The sequence below is a fragment of the Corvus cornix genome, chromosome 18, assembly GCF_000738735.6.
Source record: "Corvus cornix cornix isolate S_Up_H32 chromosome 18, ASM73873v5, whole genome shotgun sequence".
NCBI lineage: Eukaryota > Metazoa > Chordata > Aves > Passeriformes > Corvidae > Corvus > Corvus cornix.
The window spans coordinates 5,985,329-6,005,731 of record NC_046347.1 but is presented as its reverse complement, the minus strand read 5'-3'; the positions used below and the strand labels follow the sequence as shown (position 1 = coordinate 6,005,731).

At 39.6% G+C, this 20,403-nt stretch overlaps 1 protein-coding gene across 8 annotated transcripts; it reads right to left on the bottom strand.

The window, feature by feature from the left end:
* Window positions 1–1,007: 1,007 nt before the first annotated feature.
* Window positions 1,008–20,376, bottom strand: LUC7L3 (LUC7 like 3 pre-mRNA splicing factor). 8 transcript variants are annotated; one of them, XM_039562204.1, is made up of 12 exons: window positions 20,162–20,369; window positions 13,477–13,543; window positions 12,420–12,459; window positions 12,013–12,157; window positions 10,925–10,999; window positions 10,731–10,835; window positions 9,454–9,615; window positions 8,764–9,047; window positions 8,059–8,219; window positions 3,072–3,212; window positions 2,861–2,966; window positions 1,026–1,535 (listed from the first exon to the last, which is right to left on the bottom strand). In XM_039562204.1, exons 1-12 carry the CDS (start codon window positions 20,258–20,260, stop codon window positions 1,523–1,525), a joined length of 1,398 nt encoding a protein of 465 aa, XP_039418138.1. In that variant the 5' UTR covers window positions 20,261–20,369; the 3' UTR covers window positions 1,026–1,522. The 8 variants fall into 8 exon arrangements, 6 of the variants coding, with proteins under 6 accessions (XP_039418137.1, XP_039418140.1, XP_039418142.1 ...); XM_039562203.1 differs by having other exon boundaries at window positions 1,008–2,966; XR_005603329.1 differs by having other exon boundaries at window positions 2,861–3,212; window positions 20,162–20,368.
* Window positions 20,377–20,403: the final 27 nt, after the last annotated feature.

The following is a 20,403-nucleotide window of genomic DNA, read 5'->3' as shown; positions in this document are numbered from 1 at the left end:
ACTCCCCTATGAGACATGTCAGAATCTGAATCCCAGGCTAATCTACAAGGTACGTCATTTTATCATTTTTACTTTTGCAAAGTAATGGGAAATTCAATTCCTGTACCAAATACGTGCAGTGGAAGGTGCAAGACAAACATTTTCACTGCTGAAAGAAGTGACATATCCAGGCAGAGGCTGAGTCCAATCTCACAAGTTTCAAAAGGAAGAGGTGTTCATCCAATGTCTGCAATTGGAACTTAGCTATAATTTCACTTGCTCCCACTTTATTTTTCCCTAAAAACACCACCACACGCACTCTCCATCCCCTGTGCCCCTGCACATGTGTCTGCTTTAGAACAATAAAAGCCAGAAAAGGAACATGGCTGTAGTATCACCAGCCAGCACTACCGACCAGCGGGACCAAGGTGCAGATTCCTCCTGCATGCACTTCCACACGCAGGCCACACAGATCAGCACAACAGTGTTCTGGCCATGTCTGACTTCGGCTGCATGTACAGTCAAAGCCTGAATCCTAATGGAAAAGATAATGCTCTTTTTAAAGAATGTAAATTCATTGCCTTACAGCCACAGCACTGACTAGTACACACTGCAGTTCTTTTCCAACAAGAACCACTCCTGCTTGCACTACAGCTTCACATGTGCATGAAGCACATCTCCCTGCCCACTTGTCCGTTCTGACCAACTGCACAGGGTCGTTAATCAACATCCCAAACCAATACTGCAATGCAAATATGAGGCAGTCTGAATGCCAGTCTCAGTACCGGCACCTCTCTGAACATGCTGTCCAAGTTGAACTGTTTTCTAAAGACTTAATACCTACATTTTTATTGGAAGATTTCTGTAATTTCTTAACCAAATGCAGCAAAGGCACTTTTTGGGGAGATGCTGAACCCAACAGCATCTAACAGCTAGAAAAGTAAGCTTGAAATTAGATCCTGATGGCACCAAAAACAACCACAAATCCACAAACAGCATGGAATAACTAAGCATCCAAATTAATGAACTAAGCTTGAAGACATGAGTAATTTATTAGGAAAGAAACTTATTTAATATTAAATGTTCAATGACAGAGACAATCAAATTTGTAACAGAAATTCAAAGATACTTTATTTCCATTTCTTGTATATCAAGAAGCTAGGAATAGCTTAGTTGTAAAAATGGGATTCATTTTAGTTTGATTCACACAAATACTAAACATTTATTCTTGTGTTTTAAAGTCCAAGAATGAAAACTTGCAATTAAACACTGAGCAAGCCATGTGTTCAGGTTATGTTGGTTTCTTATCTTAAAAAGTCTTAAAGAAAAAAAAAAAGGATACAGGACTTATATTCTCAGTAGCATATGTGCTATTATCAACACATCTTTCTGAACTCTGGAAGGAAACACCAGTCCTGAATTAAATTTTATAAAAAAAATTCTAACTCAACTTTATATTTTTCTACGCCACTACAGCTTTCTTTCACCTCATTTTAAAGCAGATCTTCAGTTTAAGCTGTCTTCCAATGTCTTCGCAGACTCTTCATGTAGTAGTCCTATAATGCAAAATTTTGGGAGAACAGACGATTAGACAGCATTAGGAGCATTCTGTTTACCATTCCTATACACTGGCCCAGTTGTTAGCTGTCATCTTAACTCTACAAAAACATCACCATTGAACGTGACTGGCTTTAGAAGCAATGATGTAGCATTAATGGTTTAATATCAACATTAAGTGTTTAAGAGTTCCTAGCATACATAATGCCACTACAGTAACAAATTATGTTGCAAGAAGCTCATTTATCAGCTGTCCTCTCGACTGTTAGTTCCTTATTTCAGGAATACAACTAAAGACCTTCTGTAAGAAAGCTATGTCAAGAGTGGGGAAAAAACTTCAAGTTTTCCTTTCAATACAGTATTGTATTGCCTATTGTTTAGCTGCTTCATTTCCCACAAATAGTTTCCAGCATACATTCCTGCCATCAACACTGTCATCATTTGGTGGCATCTGTCTCTGCACATCTGCCTTACAAGCCTGTTAGCAGCCATTCCACTGTTCTGTGCTATGGCTGACTGCAAAGTCTCCTACACAGTAGGAAATATTAAGCACATACCTCTTAAAGACTTGAATTGCATTGAAAGTAACAAGGCGAATATTATGTAGTGTTTATTGCATTTTAAACTCTTTAAAGATATCTAATTCTGGGCAGCACTGCATCCCTACACACAGTTGAAAGAAAATTCCATTCTGTTAACATCAGATTTACAGTATTCACACAATACACAAAAAGTCCTTTTCACTAGCTTCAAAATCAAAAACACAACAGTAAGCTTAAAGATTACAGGCAACAGCATTCAAACATGGATGTGGGTAGAGAAAGGAGTACCTGGCATGAGTACCTGCTTAGTTTGACTGAATCCTTGATTTTTAATTTGGCTTTTCATGGGCCGCTCACAACACCAACGCTGTGTGAGGTATGGTAGTCAGCTGCAATAATTCATAAACCCTACACTTCCATCAATCCAATGCTACTGGCTCTCGAGTTACAGAACAAACTGCATTAGAATGCAAGGCAATAAAGCAAAAAAACTAGAAACATCCTTGACAAAGAAATACTAGCAGTTTATATGAAAACAAAGTAGTCCAACATGTGCCTCAAATATTAAGTATTTAAGCAAAAGTTTCTGCTGATGTACCAACACAATATGGACTTAAATACAAAAACAGTTCAACTTTTTTAAAAAAACGATAACAAAATTCCTAAAAATAAAAAAAGGATAATTAATTTTTCTATGGTGACTATATTACAAATATGTCCCAAAGAGGCACACTAATGGGGGCACGAGTCTGCTACAAAATAGCTGAGACAAAACGATGTACCTCAAAATGTTTTGCAGGACTACACTGTCATTTCCTTCAGAAGGTGCTTTAGTTTGTCTTCTTACTTGACTTAGTTCCATCTTCATCTGTGCATACTTACGCTGCACTGTTAAACAGTAACAAAAAGCCCTAATCAAAGTTTGAAATAATGCACTTACCTCTGTCTGATCTGAGGTCATATCAGATCAGTTTTAATTGGACTGAGTGTCACCTTCAGATTTAATGTCTTCATTGGTCCCATTGACCTCATTCTTAGTCTCACTCTCCTTCGAGTCTGTATTTGTGTCTTCACTCTGTTTTTCTCGACTACTGGACTTCATACTACTTTTTTTATCATCAGATCCCCTCTTTTCTGCCATGAAAGAAGACATTGACCATGGATTTCAAAGTAAAAACAAACATTGCACATGTGAGATACATATTGCATACAACATGGGACAATTACTTTCCATAGCAATAACAGTAATACTCAAAAAGTTACAGAAAAAGGCTTCAGACTACCATGCTGGAATGGAGAGGGGACAAAATAAAGGTAAAAGGGGACAGTACAGGGTCGGGGAAGAGGAGAAAGGTCAGACCTCCCAACAGAGGCAGTTACTCAGCTCTCTGTCAAAATACACAAATTGGGGGTAAAGAGGTTAGGCAAATGTGTAATTATGGTGCATGGCTTCCTTACTTATCATGGGACTCTTTTGGTCCCCAAGTTTTGATTTCTGATTGTGTATGGCCTGCTTTGGTTTACAGTTCTCATTAATTATGGTTCTTGGAAGAGAATCAGAAAAGAGTGGTGGGATAATGCTTGACTGCATGATCAAAGAAATTGATACTTGCCAATTAAAAACTAGCAATCCCAAACTATCAAATACTTGGGGAAACAATATTAAGTACTGACAGCTTTGAAGGTGGGGATCCCAGTGACAACCAAGATTAAATTTGAAGCCGCACATTTGTCAGCATTGTTAATTCTCAATTTTATAAAAACAGCAGTCATTTATAAACAACTCATTAAAAGGGCTTGGGGAGACAGCTTGGAGAATATATAAAAAGCACTTTTTTTCAAAGGCAAAGAAACAGCAAGATGTGGGGGAAGGAGCCCACAATTTCATCATGAATTGGGAAGCTCACTGAAGCATTTGCTACAGTAAGAACTCAATAATCTTCAAAGAAGGAAGGAAGCCAGAAGTAAAAACATTTCCATGGGAAGAAAAACATTCAGTATTAGAGCTGCGTGCCTCATCTGTAAATTCAGTATTTGCAAATTTAATAAAAATACCAATTCCTGCTGTATTATTTCACACCATAATATTCAACTCTTGATCAGTAAAGACACTTTGGAGAGAAAAAAAAAATCCAAAAAAACCAACCTCTCAGATGTCATCATACAGAACAACATTCACGCTCTTTTTTCTGATTATTCCCTGCTATCCGGGCAATCAAAATAAGTAATATAAATAGATAGATATATCCCCAACACAGGAGCACACAGATCGAACACTCTGAAAAAGCTATTTTAAATAATGTTATCACCTAGACTGGCATAACACACTTTTATATTCCAGGAAACAAAGCAAGAAATTAAGCTTTAAAAGAACAGCAACATCCCAACTTCTTTGTTTTATAACACACTACCAAAGCATAGGGTAAAGCCCTCACAGAGCAATGAGGGCAACTGCCTAATGACCACCAGTAGTGAGGATTCACCTGCAGCAGCACATCCAGTGCAGGGTGCTTGCAGAAAGCACACGGCAACGTCACCCAGCTCACTGAAGGACTAAGTCAGTTTGGCTCTGTCTGCCCTCGGTTTGGCAACTCCGCAGGTAGATTGCACTCTAACTAACCTTGTTAAAAAGTCTTCTTTTTGTGTCTTAAAGGTATCTCCGGTGCACACGTGGATCCACTGAGGAATAGTAGTCTTGTTTCCCCGCAGAGGACTAGTAGTCAGTCCAATAATCTTATCTTCTGTCCTATGTAGATATGGTAGATCTTAATAGCCCTATGGATGTGCAGTGTGCAGGGTTTTGTTCTGTCTTGTTTGTGTCTTGAATGTGGTCAGGAAGGATAATTGTGTTTAAGGTTAAAAAAACTATTAAACTGTGGTATGAAAGATCAAACTCTTCTAAAAATTTTAGTATTAAAACAGGTTTACCATAGCAAACCTCCGGTTTGCCAAGCAGAACTGAAAAAGTGTATTCAACAAATAGTCCAATTAACTGAACTTTTCAACCCCTAGAGCATCTGCAAGAAGGTAAGTTCCTCCACTGTATTTTTAATCAGTAAGAGTTCTCTCTTTAAAAGCACATAAAATTAGTTTGCTGTTGAAACTGGGTGTATTATTTCAGCTGTGATCCATTAGGTATAATCACATAATATTGACTTTGCTTCATGATTAAACACATGAACATTTTTCTGATTGAGTTTGTGCAGGCAACTGAGAATGTGTTTTGTGAGAATTCTGATCACAACAAAGTGAATCGCTTTATTGTTCAGAAAATGCAAAATCAGTCAAACATAATATCCAGTATTACTGAGGTGTTCTAGCAGTATTTGCTGAGGTTTAATCACTAACATTAAAACATGATCGTAATTATTTTTATATAAGTATCAGAATCCAGATTAGGGAAGATAGAGAGCCAAGCCAAAGTGGTCTAGAGGCCCATTCCAGTATTAGCCCTTCATAAAATGAAGGTACTTGGAGAATAACTTTCCTTTTATTACAACCCCCAATTTATTCCATCTGCTCTGAAGTTTGTTTACTTGAACAGTAGCTGCATTCTACTGGCTCATATTAAGCTAATGCTCAGCTGGTGTTTATGGCTGGTGGCTCCTTCCTTTTAGCAAAGATATCCCTGACTCAAAATCTGAGTCACAAATCAAGTGCACCCATTTTTACACACGCTTTTTTCTTGCAACCTTGGTTGCTTGTCTTCTACAGTATCTTAGTGAACAAGAAGCCAGGACTTCTGAATTTTCAAAGTGTGGCACTAATTTAATATGCAATTGTAGGCAAGTCTTGGGCAACTATGCCTTGGGGGTTTTTTGTGTTAATATTCATGTTTATAAAGCAGTCTGAGATTTCCAGACGAAAGGGCGCTACCCATGAGCAGTTACAGCCTTTGCTGCTTACTTTTACAACTGCAGATCAGTGGTGGCTATAAAGAGAAGTAGATTCTGAAGCTATTAGTATTAACTTTTAAGTTACTGTTGTGCAAAAGCCACACACCTCAAATATATGAATCTCTAAAGCTTTCTTCTTAACTACCTATCTACAGTGCCACACTGCAAATATGAGGATGCAATTGTGCTTACAGCTTCAGCACAGAAATTCAGTGTTTCCTTATTAAATACTATTGGGTTTGGTTTTTTCCTTCCTCCCCTCCTCTTTTTTATTTTTTCTGTGAAAAGATTTTCCCAACAAAGGGAAAACCACAAACTTCTTCAGCATTACAGTCCTGCTCTAAGGCCTATTTGTGTTTTTACAAATGTCAGGATGGCACAATCAAAAAAAGTAATTGATTTTCCCAGGTGGGATTTTCATCGCAGCTCATAGCATCACCTCACTGTTCTCATTTCTGGTGGAAGAAAGTAGCAAGCAGCAAATAAAACAGCCAGCAAGGAAATCAGTCAAGTCAAAACTAAAAATACTTGAGATGCTGAAGAAAGTTCACTAGCTCCTCTATTTATGGGAAGATTAAGAAAAGAACTGAAAAGCTCAAAACCAGACCAAATTTGAATAAATAAGAAAACAGTTATTTATATGCATAGATACACACATTCAGAAGAACAGGACATTCTTGACCAAGTACCAGAAATCTGTTCATAAAGCAGGCAAAAAAGGCACAGTATCAGGTAGGAATAGTAACAAATGGACAGATATAGGCTACAACACTGAATCTGAGTTTAAAGCCTACACATCATTTCCACTGCCAACAAGCAAGCAGCAAAACCCACTCTCTTACAGGGCAAAGGAAAATGAGAGAAGAATCAATACTTAAGGTGTCCCACAGTATAAACCAGAATAATTGAAACAGTCCAAGGAAGTCAGGGAAGAGAAATACATGAAGCATTACCAACATTTTGGCAACCAATCCACTGGATAAATATGGAGAAGGGTCAAGCAGACAGGCCTATGCAACCCAGAAACATGCACAGAGCACCTTTCATTCCAGAGAACCTCAAAAGTACCTTAGAAACACAATTGTTTCATCCATTACTGATGATCAGCCCATGAAGTGGGGTGGCTGTTTCGACTGGCCATTAGTCAGCTCCCCACCAGAGCCAGAAGTATTACGTTCCTACAGAAGTTCCAAAAGACTTTTAAAGGGGGAAATTTAGCAATAACAGTGAATTAGTATCTTCTCACAAAATGTGAATCTGCAGTGTTCTCACTGTAGCTCTTTGTAATCCTACTTAAAGCTTCTGAGTTCCAGCCTCTGGTGAAGCAGTGAGCCACCATCAATGCTGTGGTACACGGCATGTACAGCTATAAAACCATTCCAAGGACTAACACAGCTTTCTGTTGAGACTCACCTGAATACTGACAAAGCAAAACTCACTTCGTTTAAACAACAAACAAAAAAAAACCAAACCAAAAAACAAGGGAGAAAGGTCAGGGGAAGAGCAGAAGATGGGGGAGAAGGCATAAATTGTCATTTAGAGCATCAGAGATTCTGCAATATTTATCTTGGACTACATTTACAGATTGGGAAAAAAAACTTAAAAGCACTGTTAAAAGGGTAATAAAGGTAACATGATAGTGTTGAGAAGTAATAGATGGTACAGGTGAGAAGCCAGGTACCAATCTCCCACTAAACATGTATCTGCAAAGGGTAATTGCAAATATCCACTAAGAGTAGGAATATAAGACATTCACTCTTAGGAAATGATGATTACAGGCTTATGTTTTTATAAAGGTAAGCAGGTCTTAAAATATATAAAAATGCTTGCACACTTCATCTGCAGACAAAGTGCAACAGGTAGGAGAAGGACACTGGGGTGTAGGTATGCACACGTGCAGTAACCGTAACTGTAAAGAACGAAATACTTCAAATTGTTTACAGCAACACACAGAGCTTTCAGAACCAGGTCTGATTTGGTACTAAGAACTTTCAGTCACTCACTGAGAGGCTAACAGCTTTTGAGACTCTAAGAAAATATTAGTTTCAGAACTTGCTAAGAACTCAGTCTTTATACAAACATACCTTTTTCTTTTGACTTCCTGTCTTGTTCTCTCTCTCTGCTTTTGCTTCTGTGCTTGTAGGATTTCCGATCCCGGCTTTTTGACCGTCTCCTGTCCCTGCTGCGAGACCTGTGTTTCCTTTCTGATCTATCATGGCTTCTGCTTCTTCTCCGGTCACGACTCCTTAACATTCAGAGAAAATTTTAAAAACGTAAATCTCAGCTGCTATTTTCTAACTCGGAATATGAAACAATAAAACAGTAGCATTTTCTAATACAGTGATTATCTGCAGAAACCAAATCTTAACATATTGTACGTAAATATTTCCCAGTACCTAAGAGCTGGCATCATTGCCCTCTTCATTTACTGAAACACTTAACTACACCGCTTAAAAGTATCTACCACCATGAAATAAAGACCAACTGAAGGAAGAAACAAGACCCTATTCTTTGGGAGCATTCTTTGTCTGCTGAAAGCTCCCTCATACAGCCACTTCCACCACAAAGGTGTCATCTTCCAAAAATGGAGAGGAGAGAGTGACACTCAGCAAAAACTTGCTTATCCTTAGAACCAATAAAGTGTGTCTTCACATAAGAAGCAAGACCTAAGTGAAGCTAACACATCAGTGATGTGACCCAGGCTGACAGATCAAGTCCCCGTAAGACTTTTACCTTTTAGAAAGTTATGTGAAAATACTCAAGAGACACACAGACACACATGCACATACCTGCTTCGCCTTCTTTCTCTGCTTCTTGACCGTTTGTGGTCTCGTGAGCGGCTGCACCTCCTGTCAGATGTCCTGCTTGAATGCCTGCTTCGTGAGCGGCTCCTTTTACGTCTCTCTCTGTCACGAGCCCTCTCTTTTTCCTTTTCTTCCTCTTCACGTCGTCTCTTCCTTTCCCGCTCTTCTCTTTCTCGCTCCCTCTCTTTCTCTCTCTCTTCCCGTTCTAGCTTCTCCTTTTTCAACCTTTCATCACGGTCAGGCTCTTCTGTTCTTTTTCGTAACTTTTCCTTAAAAAACAAGTTCACAAGAAGAAATGAAGATTACTCAAGATACTTAAGCTTGTAAGTTCTGAGGATGTAAAAGCCTAAGCTTCTAAAAAATTTCAGTGTTATTTTCCAAACAAAGAACAGTGCTTCCTAAAATCCTTTGTCTTGCAGAACTTTTTTTTGTTTGTCACTCTCACAAGAATAGAGGCCACACTACATTTCTTTAAAAAGGCCATAAAAATTTCCACCTTAATCGACATCTTTGCTTATATCTAATGTCACAACAAATTACATCAGTGAAAGCTTAGTGCAGGATTCCATTCCTTGGGGTGTTTCACTCTCCTGAGAAAATCCACTGGGCAGCCTTTTATGTACGTTAGGAAGCCTCCAAGCATTTTTCATTTCAATAACTGGAGGAAATACTTACTTTTAAATCTTCTACAGTAGCTTTTATTTTGGCATAACCCATATGCTGCTTTCCCATCAAGTGGTCATCTACCCTGGACTGCGCATCTCCTACAATTAAAAAGGCTCCACAAACTTCGCAAACTTCCATTTGTTTTTCTTGGGCTGCAAAGCTCTCAATCGTCTGAAAAAAGAAAAATATTTGATTAGGCGAAAGAAAAGTTTTAGCCAGAAGCCAGTGAAGAGGTTTAGAACTCTATGTTACCGCTGTCAAATCCCAGGCACTACTGAAAGCTGAAATCACATCTGCCAGCTTTATCTTTGGAGCACTGCACCCCAACACAGCAAACAGGGAGAAAAGAGGCCACCTATGCCCATTCTCACAAGGAAGGAACCCACAAGAAATCACAGAACCATTCCTCAGTGCATTAATATGGACACAGTCACACCTGCAGCCTCCTTGCAGTATCATAAAAATTAAAGTTTTAACATTTTCTTTTAAAGCTTTCTTTTTCAGTTTTAAGAGTCCTTTGGCATCAACTGAAATGTCAGGAGCTGCAGAACTACCACAGAATATACCTCAAGGAATCAAAAGGCTAGAATACCCCATGAAGAAAAACAAAAAGAAATGCTGGCTTCTATTTAAAAGTATGGTGGTTAAATTAAACCACTGTTTCAACAGACATATGAGAAATACACTGAAATTTCAACATAAACCCAGGTGATTATTGCTGTGCAATGTTCATGAATCATACAGTATGGACATAAACACACTGCCTGCAACATTTAAGAGCTCTTAAAAAAATAAAACAAGAATCTCAATTTGAGCATTTCATTAAACACCAAAATAAAATCTTTTAGCTTAAGCTCCTTTTTATTGACAGGAACTTGCTACTTAACACATTCCCTCTGGCTTCTGCAGCTCTCAGAGTCAGACAGATGCCTGTCTCTAGTCACAGCCCTGCCACAAGGACTTTCTGTAACAGTCACATTGGTAGTTCAGTAAAATTATATTGCAGAGGCTACAGGGCAAAGTTTAACTGAGACCTGAACTAGAGTAAGGTGCAAGCTCTCCTCCAGGACTGCTGGGTGAATAATTCCATAATTTGTGTGCAGGAAGCCCACTCTCAAGGTAGAATGCTTAATCAACACAATGGATTAACACAGCCAAATGTCTTGTTACTAAGTAATAAATTCTGCACAGACCTTGCATGCCTTCAGTGGAAGGATAAGGTTATTCACAATGTACTGTGCATGAAATTTTGATATGTCTCACAGAACTACGAACACATTACTTACTGAAGTCGTAGACCTCAGCAGTTCTCTCTCTTCCTTCAACTGTTCAACGAGTTTCATCATTCCTTGTGCTTCTTCCACCTTTCCTTCTGACCCTAGTTCTTCAATCTAAAAGGCAATAAAAAAATTAGAAGTTTAATTTTTGATCAAGTAACAGAAGTAAGAGATCTCTCTTATGTGGGTTAAAAAACTCTCACCTGTTGAAGAAGTACATCAATTTTGTCAGTTAACACCTGAATCTTCTCTTCATTTTTACCAGTAGGTCCCGCTCCCTGCAAACAGTACAAGAGTGAGTTGGGGTTATTTTTCTTTCCTTGTTGGGTTTTTTTTTCTTTTGTTAAAACAGCTAAACACACAAATGTATGCCTTCTCATATTCCAGAGACACTTTGGGAATAACCTCCCCCTGCCTCTTCTCCTACGAGAAGCTACTAATAATAGTCTAGTCTAACATAAAACACTCCTCAACACCATTTACTCCACCCTTGCTAAGTCTAGTCACACTAATTCCTCCCGAATCAACAAAAATGTTCAAGGTCCTGGCCCATAGAAGGTAAAAAAAGTGAATTCAAAGTCCTAATTTTAAGCTCTGACACTCCCATGCACCTATTACATATCTTTGCAGACATTCAAGTATGACTTAGAAGTTCCGTGGGCTTTGAAATTCAATTTCTGAGCGTAAAATGCAAAAAGAACCTTACTTCAAAGATGTATTTGTTAGCAGTGTCCTTTCTGCAGCCTGCCAGAATACTTACTGCCTCCCTCCCACCTTTGCTCTGCTCCCTAAGTGATATCTCTCAACTGGATGCTGTCCACAGCTCCTTCTGAAGCAACTGGACTTTGCACAGAACAGTGAGGTGGGGCAGCAGAAAGGAGCAAGGCTGTCCTGGCAGTCACAAAATTCACAGAGCACAGGCCACAATCATTGCTCCAAATCCATCAGGGGACAAGATACAGCTTGCTAGTGCAGGGAGGGAGGAATGCGCAACTAGTGGAGAGAAGGTAGACTGAGGTTGTCAGGATAAAGACAACACTTGACAGGTAGAGAACAGATACTTGTTCTGAGAAAACAAGAGATGGTGAGAACAGAGAGGGCTCTTCCTGACTGTGGAGCTGTTGGCTCGTCCATTAGGGCCAGATGTGTGACCTGCTGGCTAACAGATGAAAAATCTTACTGATCAGGAATCTTCTGGATAACAGTAAGTTTTATGTGAATAGATAAGGTCAAGACACCCTGAAGATGCTATGTGCAGGAAAAGCTGCCTCAATGACTCTTGCAGACTCACCCCAGAAGACTGTTGGTTCTGTGACAGTGCCAAACGAGCATGGCCCCTCCGGATCCTGCGCTCCACCTCTGCAAGCAAGCTCTGCAAATAACGCAGGAAGTCTCTCTCATAGCCCACCTTCATAAACCGAGAGCTCTTCTCGTACCTGAGAGAAGATTTTTAAAATGAAAGCTCACATCAATCTGTAAAAGATGAGAACTACGTAACGAGATACACAGTATTATAAATTCTTGCTCATAGTAGGAGAATATTATATATTTAAGGAAATAAATTTTTATTTAAACAGGAATTTAAATAAATTTACATAATAAAATAGCAATTAACTTGTAATGTTTGGGTTGCTATTAACAAATGCCAAAGATACCAGAAACTCTTATCTGCTTTAACATATCCAACAACAAACTTACTGTTTGCGTAGATTTTCATCATGAATTTTTTCACAAGGACCTAAGAAGACAACACAAAAAGCTTAAGTTTGCATTCCTAAATGTTGTATTCATATTCCACCAGCATTTGTTTGCGCACCACAACAGAACAGGAATATAAACATTTCACAAGGACTTTTACGCTTCTGCCTTTCTGCTTCCTTTGCTTGCAGCTTGAAAGATGTATCAAAGAAAAAGAATGGCAATATCATTTAGTAACTATAAAACCAAAAGAGACTCTATATATGAAGTCTTCATAAAAACAGAATTTCCAGATCAAGTTTTACATCAGTCAATACAAACAAACAATGTAATATCCTAAACACCTGGGGCTTTAAAAAATAAAAAAGAACAACAAAAAAAATTGCATATGAAGGGTAATTTCATCAGGCACTTTCTAATTTCCAGTGTTCTTTGCAACACACTGGCTACCTAAAACATTGATCTTCAGAGTAAAATTAGGAGGTACGTGCCCTGAGTCCATGAAGGTGGCTGTGTTAAAACTCCCCACCTTCCCCAGACTCTCAAACTCTTCAACAGACTTAGAAATTAACACTAAGACAAAAAGTCTGGTTTTGTTAAGTTACCATCTCCAAACTACATGCTGTCCATGTACCATCACTTGAAAGCTGCCAGTAATTTAGAGCCAGTCTTCAGAAATAACTATTACAGAAAGTGAGTCTCTAAAGTAAAGCAGCTCAAAAAAGTATACTCACACAAAACCAGGTTAAAACCCTGCCCAGGTAGAATAACCTTAACTAGAAACTGAAACTTGAGCAGGAGAAAAGCACCCCATACCCAGTAATTTAGCTTACACAGTAAGAAAAAAATTTTAAGATGTTTTTTCACTTAGGCAAAGTAGGATGTGGAATAAATATTACTCTTAGCATACTGTATCACTGGCAACCCTTGAACTGAAAAAGTAAAAAAAATTCAAAGTGTTTGACAGAGCAATTAACAATAAAAACATAGTTCGCAAACAAAAGCTTAGCTGTAATTACTTTTAAGTGAATAAAAATCTCATGACTTATAAACTTACCTAAATCAGAACGGGTATTTGTAAATAATTCAGCTGGGCAAAAGCCACAAAGGTAGTATTTGCAAACCTGACAGAAAAGAAAGAAACAGGCATCATTTTTTGCCTCTTGAATAGGAAATTTTATGTAATCACTTCTATTTCTAAAATACAGTGATAAAGTTTCTTTTGGAGATAGTAGAATTTCTAAAAATTTTACACACCCTCTATCTTTATATTTCTTGGCAGCAGTAAGTGCTACAAGGTGTATCTTGATGACAAAACACCAAAAATCTTACTTTTCCTTGCAATAGTAATATATCTTAATTTTACCACTAAATATTTAAGATTAGAGGAAAGGGTCATCAATTTATAGGTATCTATATTTAATATTTCCAAAGGAAAGGAATGAAATCAGATTGGACTATTTAATAAGTTTCAGAGAAATTCTCAACTGTGAAAAGCCACAAGGGGTGAGAACAGCTGCCATGGGTGCATGGAACAAGTTCCTCTGCTTGCCTGGGACAACTTTGCGTTCAGCCTTCACTTCCTCAGAGCTACTGGCATGGAAAACCAGAGCGATTTGCATTCAAACATCAGGTACTGCCCCAAGGACTTCGATGGCAATTAAAAGACTGAGAATCATCCAAAAGCTTTCCCACTCCAATGCTTTTACAATTCTCTACCTTAAGAAAGACAGGCAACAAGACATTATATAGCTCTTCAGGCAGAGAAGACACTCATTTAACCTGGTTTCCTGCCAACTAAAAAGGGTTCAGTTTGTTTCTGCACAGCCTGGTTTTACATTATCAAGTCAGGTTCTTTTTCTGATAACAGAAAAAGACCACCAGAAAGTTCAAAAAACCACAAACCTGTTACTCTAGTCAGAAATACTTAGCATATGATGGGATAAAAACAGCTTTTGTTAAAAAGATTATTCAACCTCACCCATGAGCATGGGCTTAGCTAGTCAAGTTGGTCAGTTCCTGAAGTTCGTAACACAGAAATATCTCCTGTCTATCCATCAGAACAGCCAAAAGGGCAGATTCAGAAATACTTGCACCCCTAACTTCATAAACAATCCTAAACAATTAACTTTTCACTAGACCCTTCCCACAGATTTGACTGCCATTAATTAAGGTGTAAATCCGAAACAGCCTGGACATTCTTCCAGCACCTTCTTTATGTTACACAGTTTCTAATTTTTGGCAAATCTAATAACTGTGACTGCATTACAGCCTAGTTCTAATCCTCTCACATATCCTGTGGACAAAGACTTGCAGTATCTTATCTCCCAAGATACAGTCTGAAGTATTTTAAGAAATGGGGGTGAGGAGAGAGCCCCAACCACCACCACCTCACTGAAAAGCCTGTGATACCCATTGATCAAATTAGATTAGCCTGATTTATTTTTCCAAGCTAACTGCCAGACTGCAAATCAGGCTACAGAAGTTAAAACTCTACTGACTGCTTTACAGATTACTCAGAAAAACAATCAGGCTTTCTATTAACAAGCCATGGACAAGAAACACAAACAAACAAATCTCTTATTATGTAATTTGAATACGTCTCCCATGATCCAGGTTTGGATACTGGCACCTATCTGAAGCAATTTACCAAGAATAGTTAAGAAAACACGTGAAATGACTTTTTCTTTTTTTTTTCTTCTCAGAAGCAAGGAGAAAGTTACTGGACAAAAATCTGGTTTCAGAACCTGCTCTTCTCTGAAAGCTGCAATATCCCTTGTTTTACTACAAAATTGCTTCAAATGAGCGGTTTCTGAGATGGACTCCTGTACTACTCCATAGAAACGTAATTTCTCTATACATTCTCTTCCATTTTCTCATATTCCCATTCAGGTATAAGGATCAGTGAAAAGGCACTTCCCAAAAAATTTCAGAGATGGACTAGACAATTTCCAAAGACACAGAGAGCACAATAATAACAGTCTGACCATACCATACTGTTAAAAGGGTCGTAGAATATCTTCCATCAACCAAAAAATTAAGCAAACTGGCCTGTAACAGTTTAGAAACTAGTAGCAACAAAACAAGCAAAGGAAAAGTAATTAGAAGTATGATGAACAAAACAAAATGAAACAAAACAAACTCACCCTCAATGAAAACCAGAAAGAATTACAATTATTATAAAACAGCACTACTAGGAAAATCCTCTTTTTATGAACTGATGGTTACAGCCAAAAGTTGCAGTAACCAATACCAAAATAAGAGATTTAAACAGGCCACACACTGTATTAATTATTTATACATTAAAACTTCCAAACAAACACAAGCCATATCAAACAAACAAAAAAACTCAAACCCAAAATAATGACAAAACCCCCACACACCAATAAGCTGCCATAATTTTCTCCTACCAGCTCTAGATGCTGCCACTCTAGCACTAGGATGGCATCAAGTGAATTACCTGACATTTTCTCCTAGGAAGCAGCCTGCAGAGAAATACTCACTTCAGAGTGGTTCAGACCACTGTGGCTGAAGCAATTTTCTTCCCCTCTCATACCTATTTCATGATGCTCTTCAACTGAGTTTGCTTCAACAGGAAAACACAACTTGCTGGAATCCTGCAGAATCTTGCAGGTATCATTCCAGCTCAGCTTCACTGAACGCAACATTTGTCTTTCCAGGCTGAACACCAACTGTACTTCCAAACAATTCTAAATAATCAATAGTGAGTGGGCCAAGGAATGGCTGAAGCATCACGGAGCCATTAAAGGACTGAAACAGAACTGAGGCTTATCAGTCACCTCATCCATGGTTCATCAGGCCGCTGCACTAATCGCAAGTAACATGGAAACACATTCCATACGTGCAGCAACAGACCAACAGGCAGTTTGGTAGGGATAACTCCCTATGCAGGTAACGAGCATTTATTCCTTTTTGCAGAATTATTCTGACAACTCTGCTAGTGAGAAGGTGCAATAGAGAAGTGTCACTCTCAAACTGTTGCTGCAGGATAAGACACAGCTTGGGTCTCAAAGCCCTTGAGTTCTCACTTTTTGATAGGACACTACAACGAACAGAGGTGCTTGGAACTTTCCACTTCTTCACCACAAATTTGTTAATCCTTGAAATCTCTTGGAGATAGGAAAGTAGAATCTTTTACATCCAAGTCCACTAAGTTAACAGCAAGAATTGCAAATTCAGTTGGAGTCGGGGAAGCAGTTCAAAGCTTTCCCACATAAAGAAGCTATTGACATGTCTATATTGTTAATACTTCTACATTACCATGCTTCTCTTCTGCAAGAACTGTATTTACTGATGGAGAAGTATCTCTCTAACAGTAATGAACAATTATGTAAGCAAATTCCTTTAGGCAGACAATTCCTAGTAAGATGGCTGAGAATAAAATCCGGCAGATTGTGGCTCACACAACAAAAACTAGTAAATTCTTCCTCACAGTCGAGTTCTTTGAATCCATTAAAGCTCACACGCAGCAGACATTTTAAGAGCAATGCCCGCCCACCCAAACCAACATCAGCCCTTCTCCCAAACCTACTCTTAAAGATAAATGTTATTTGAAGAGTATTAGTAATGGAAGGTTAAGTCCTCTCCCTCCATCCCCTGGAGGATTAAGTCCTTAAATTCTACCTAGATACAAAGCAATTTAGGTCACTGGCACTATAAAAGTAAAAGCATAACACATTAAATAGCTAAAACTATCACATTATACTCTCAATACAAACCTACATTTTGAGAAACTGCATTATCAGAGATGATCGCTTACAGCCATTTGTCTCTACCAGGTCTTCACCCCTCTCCACTTTCTGAAAACCCTGAGTTTGCCTTGAAGAAGCAGCACAATTTCAAACCTTACAGCAGCACAGGCAGCCTATGCCGGGCTGTCTTGTGCTACAGAACAGCCTCAGAACTCTTATGCAATCGCTGTTTCCATAAGAACTTGCTTTGTGCAGGTGGCGTATTAAAGCAGGAAGGTGTGAATCAATAAAGAAATATACTTTGTCTACACTGTCTACATGACAGTAAGCAGAAAGACTAAAATACATGATAGTAATAATTTCCTCCTGCACACAAAACAAAGACTTGTTGCCCAAACTAGGATTGATCACCTAAGGACATGCCATCATGCTGAAATATACCACAAGTGGGATTCCAATTTTTAAAGATTAAAGGCTTTAATCATGTCAAAGTTTTAAAGTAAGAACTTAAGCTCTACAAAAGCTCTTAAAATATATGATCAACGTTTCATTGGCACTGCAAATACATCACACTGAGCTATCACACCCTCTGCTTCCACACCTTCCACTCCCGTCTTGTATTTCACTGCACCTTCCAGTTTCTGATAGCCACATGGATGCAATCTCCAAATGATAAGCAAAATACAGATGAGCTTCTTGTGATAATCTTCCACGTTCAAAACTGATGAAATGTGACACAAAATCCTACACTTTGGGATCAATACAACATGCTGGCATTGAGCAGGTTGCATGATGATCTATGTCTAATCTCAGAAGAAATTACATTAGCACATGTATTTCACCTGAAAAGTAGCACAGCAGTCAGGCAGAGGAATGAAATGTTACTATTTGAAATTTACTATTTGAAATGCAGATGCATTTCCTGTCTTTTAAAACCTGTCAGCACTGCAAATTTAATCATTAGGTGACAAAGAAAGTCAAACTGAAACACGTGTTTAACAGCAGTAATCGTTGGGTTTTATGAACTCATCAGTTGACTATAGGAACCTAGGAAACATTCCTTGCAGAAAGGTTGTATTTAGTCTCAAATAAAAGCAGAAGCAGAGCAAACAGCAGTTCCTGCAGGACTGAAGGCTCAACCCTAAGCCTTTAACTTTCCCAGTGCTCTCACTTTCTGAACTGTCAGAAGACCGAGAAGGAGAGACAAGGCCCTGTTTCTAAAACAACAGCTTAGAGACAGAGTCCTTTGGTTATAGTCGAACTCTTCAGCCTGAAGTTGTAAGTGAAAAAAAAATTGAAAATATTCTGTGATTTGCTCATTTGAAGATGAAGACAGTAATCTGAATTTATTAAAAGTGAATGATGGGGGAAAAAAAAAACAAACAGTGAAGAAAAAAAGTCTTTCTCACCTTAATGAATAAACCAAACCAATAATCCCCTTATCTGTTGTTCTACCTGGACCAACATGGCTCAAGCCATTCACCTCATATTTAATATATTTCATGTAACTCCTCCTTATTTCAAATTCACATTCAAAGGAAAATATCTAACTGAACACCTGTACTATTTTCTTAATAAAGTAAGTCTAGAAACACATAAGGTCATGAAAACTTCCTGAACGTGCACTGCTTACCTATAGAGCAGAATTTTTCAAGGGAGGGAATTGTAAGATAGGCATTTTTCAAGGGAGGGAATTGTAAGATAGGCATTGGTCCTTATATCATGCAAATTCAACCAATTCAAACAAGTGTTATCCTCCTTTATAATGACCTAGATCCCATATAAAAACATGAAATCATGTATTTGATTAAGATGCAATTTCGAACAGCCAAACCCAAGCATTTCTCCCTCCTCCCAATTAAACATCATCCCAAGCAAATGCTAAGGGCGGGAGGAGCTAAATGCTCTGTGCAGCTTAAACCACAGAAATTCCTATCACTTACGTGATAAATTATTGTAACTGTGACACTTTCTTTTAACATATGCCATAACTAAATGTATCACGAACGGGGAGAAAATAAAATTTAAAAACTAATCAGTGTTCATCTCTCCCAAAGTAGCAGCTACGGGAACTTTGTAGCTACCACTGAGTTTTCCTGAAGTAACTTACAATTCAACTACGATGGCCAAAACTAAGTCATCATTCATTAAAGCTCAACCAGTGGAGAAACCTCAAATAATAATAACAACAATAACAACAACAACGTTCTCTTGTTTGGGCTACTTACTGCAGAAAATGAATGAACACCACGTTAGCAAAAGTACATAAATACTGCTAAACAACAGTCTTGTCTAGGTTAGTGTCCTTTTTCCCCCCCCCCCCGCCCCCCAAGGAGACTCCTCTGAGTGAGGAAATATGGAAAGAATCAAGCTTTTCTTAACCACATCCTCACTTTCCAAAGTCTTACGGTTTTTCCTTGTAGTAAAAACCGTAAAACATTTAAGTCGGTACGCGCGTGCCCTTCTGTTTCCTCACCACCCTCAGGAAAAGATCCAGAGACATTTATCTCCCAAACTAGAACATCTGTCTCATCCCCCTTCGCGCAAGCCAACAGCTTCTACTCAGAAGTCCTGAATTCCTTTAACCGCCCCGCCTCCCCGCCTTATTTTTGTGTTTCCCTGCGGGAGATCTCCGCCGCCACCACCGGACCTCTGAAAATTCCCGTTCCCGTTAACGGCGGCCCAGGCGGGCACAGCCTTCCCCCGCCAACACCCGCACACCGGGGCTGTCCCTCCTGCAGCCCGGGATCTTCCCCCTCGCTGAAGGCTCGGCGCGGTTCCCGCGCACGGCCGGGCCCGGCCCGCCCCAGGCCGCCATGCAGGGCCCAGCGCGGAGAGCCCGACCCGCGTCTCCACAAACCACGCGGAACCCCCGCTCTGGCCAGCACCTCCCCCCTTCCCTTCTCCCCCCTCCACGCGGCTGTCCCCGGCCAAGAGAAGCCGGCCATGCCGCTCCGACAAACCCCCGGCCCCGCGCAGCGTGCGAGAGCAGGGAAGGAGGGAGGAGAGAAGCGGCCCCGCTGCACTCACGCTCTCGTGGTCCCACCGCACGTTACTGCGCTTTTCATCCGGGGCCAGGTTCCTGTCCCGGCCCATGAGCTCATCGAGGAGCTGGGCGGCCGATATCATCGTGAGCTGCAGGCCGAATCCCCCTCGCCAGACACCGGCTCGGCCACCTCGCCCCGACCGCCCGCGCCGCGCCTGACAGAGACAAAATGGCGGCGGCGACGGCTGGCCCTGCCCACAATGCACCGCGCGGGCCGAGCGCGCCG

Bases quoted from the DNA above. Each gene is read 5' to 3' on its own strand.
- LUC7L3 (XM_039562203.1), bottom strand. From the start codon at position 20,260: ATGATATCGGCCGCCCAGCTCCTCGATGAGCTCATGGGCCGGGACAGG. The intron at 12,460-13,476 runs GTAAGTTTATAA...TTGTCTTCTTAG, and splicing joins AAATACCCGTTCTGATTTAG to GTCCTTGTGAAAAAATTCAT. The intron at 12,158-12,419 runs GTAAGTTTGTTG...ATCTTCTCTCAG, and splicing joins GATGAAAATCTACGCAAACA to GTACGAGAAGAGCTCTCGGT.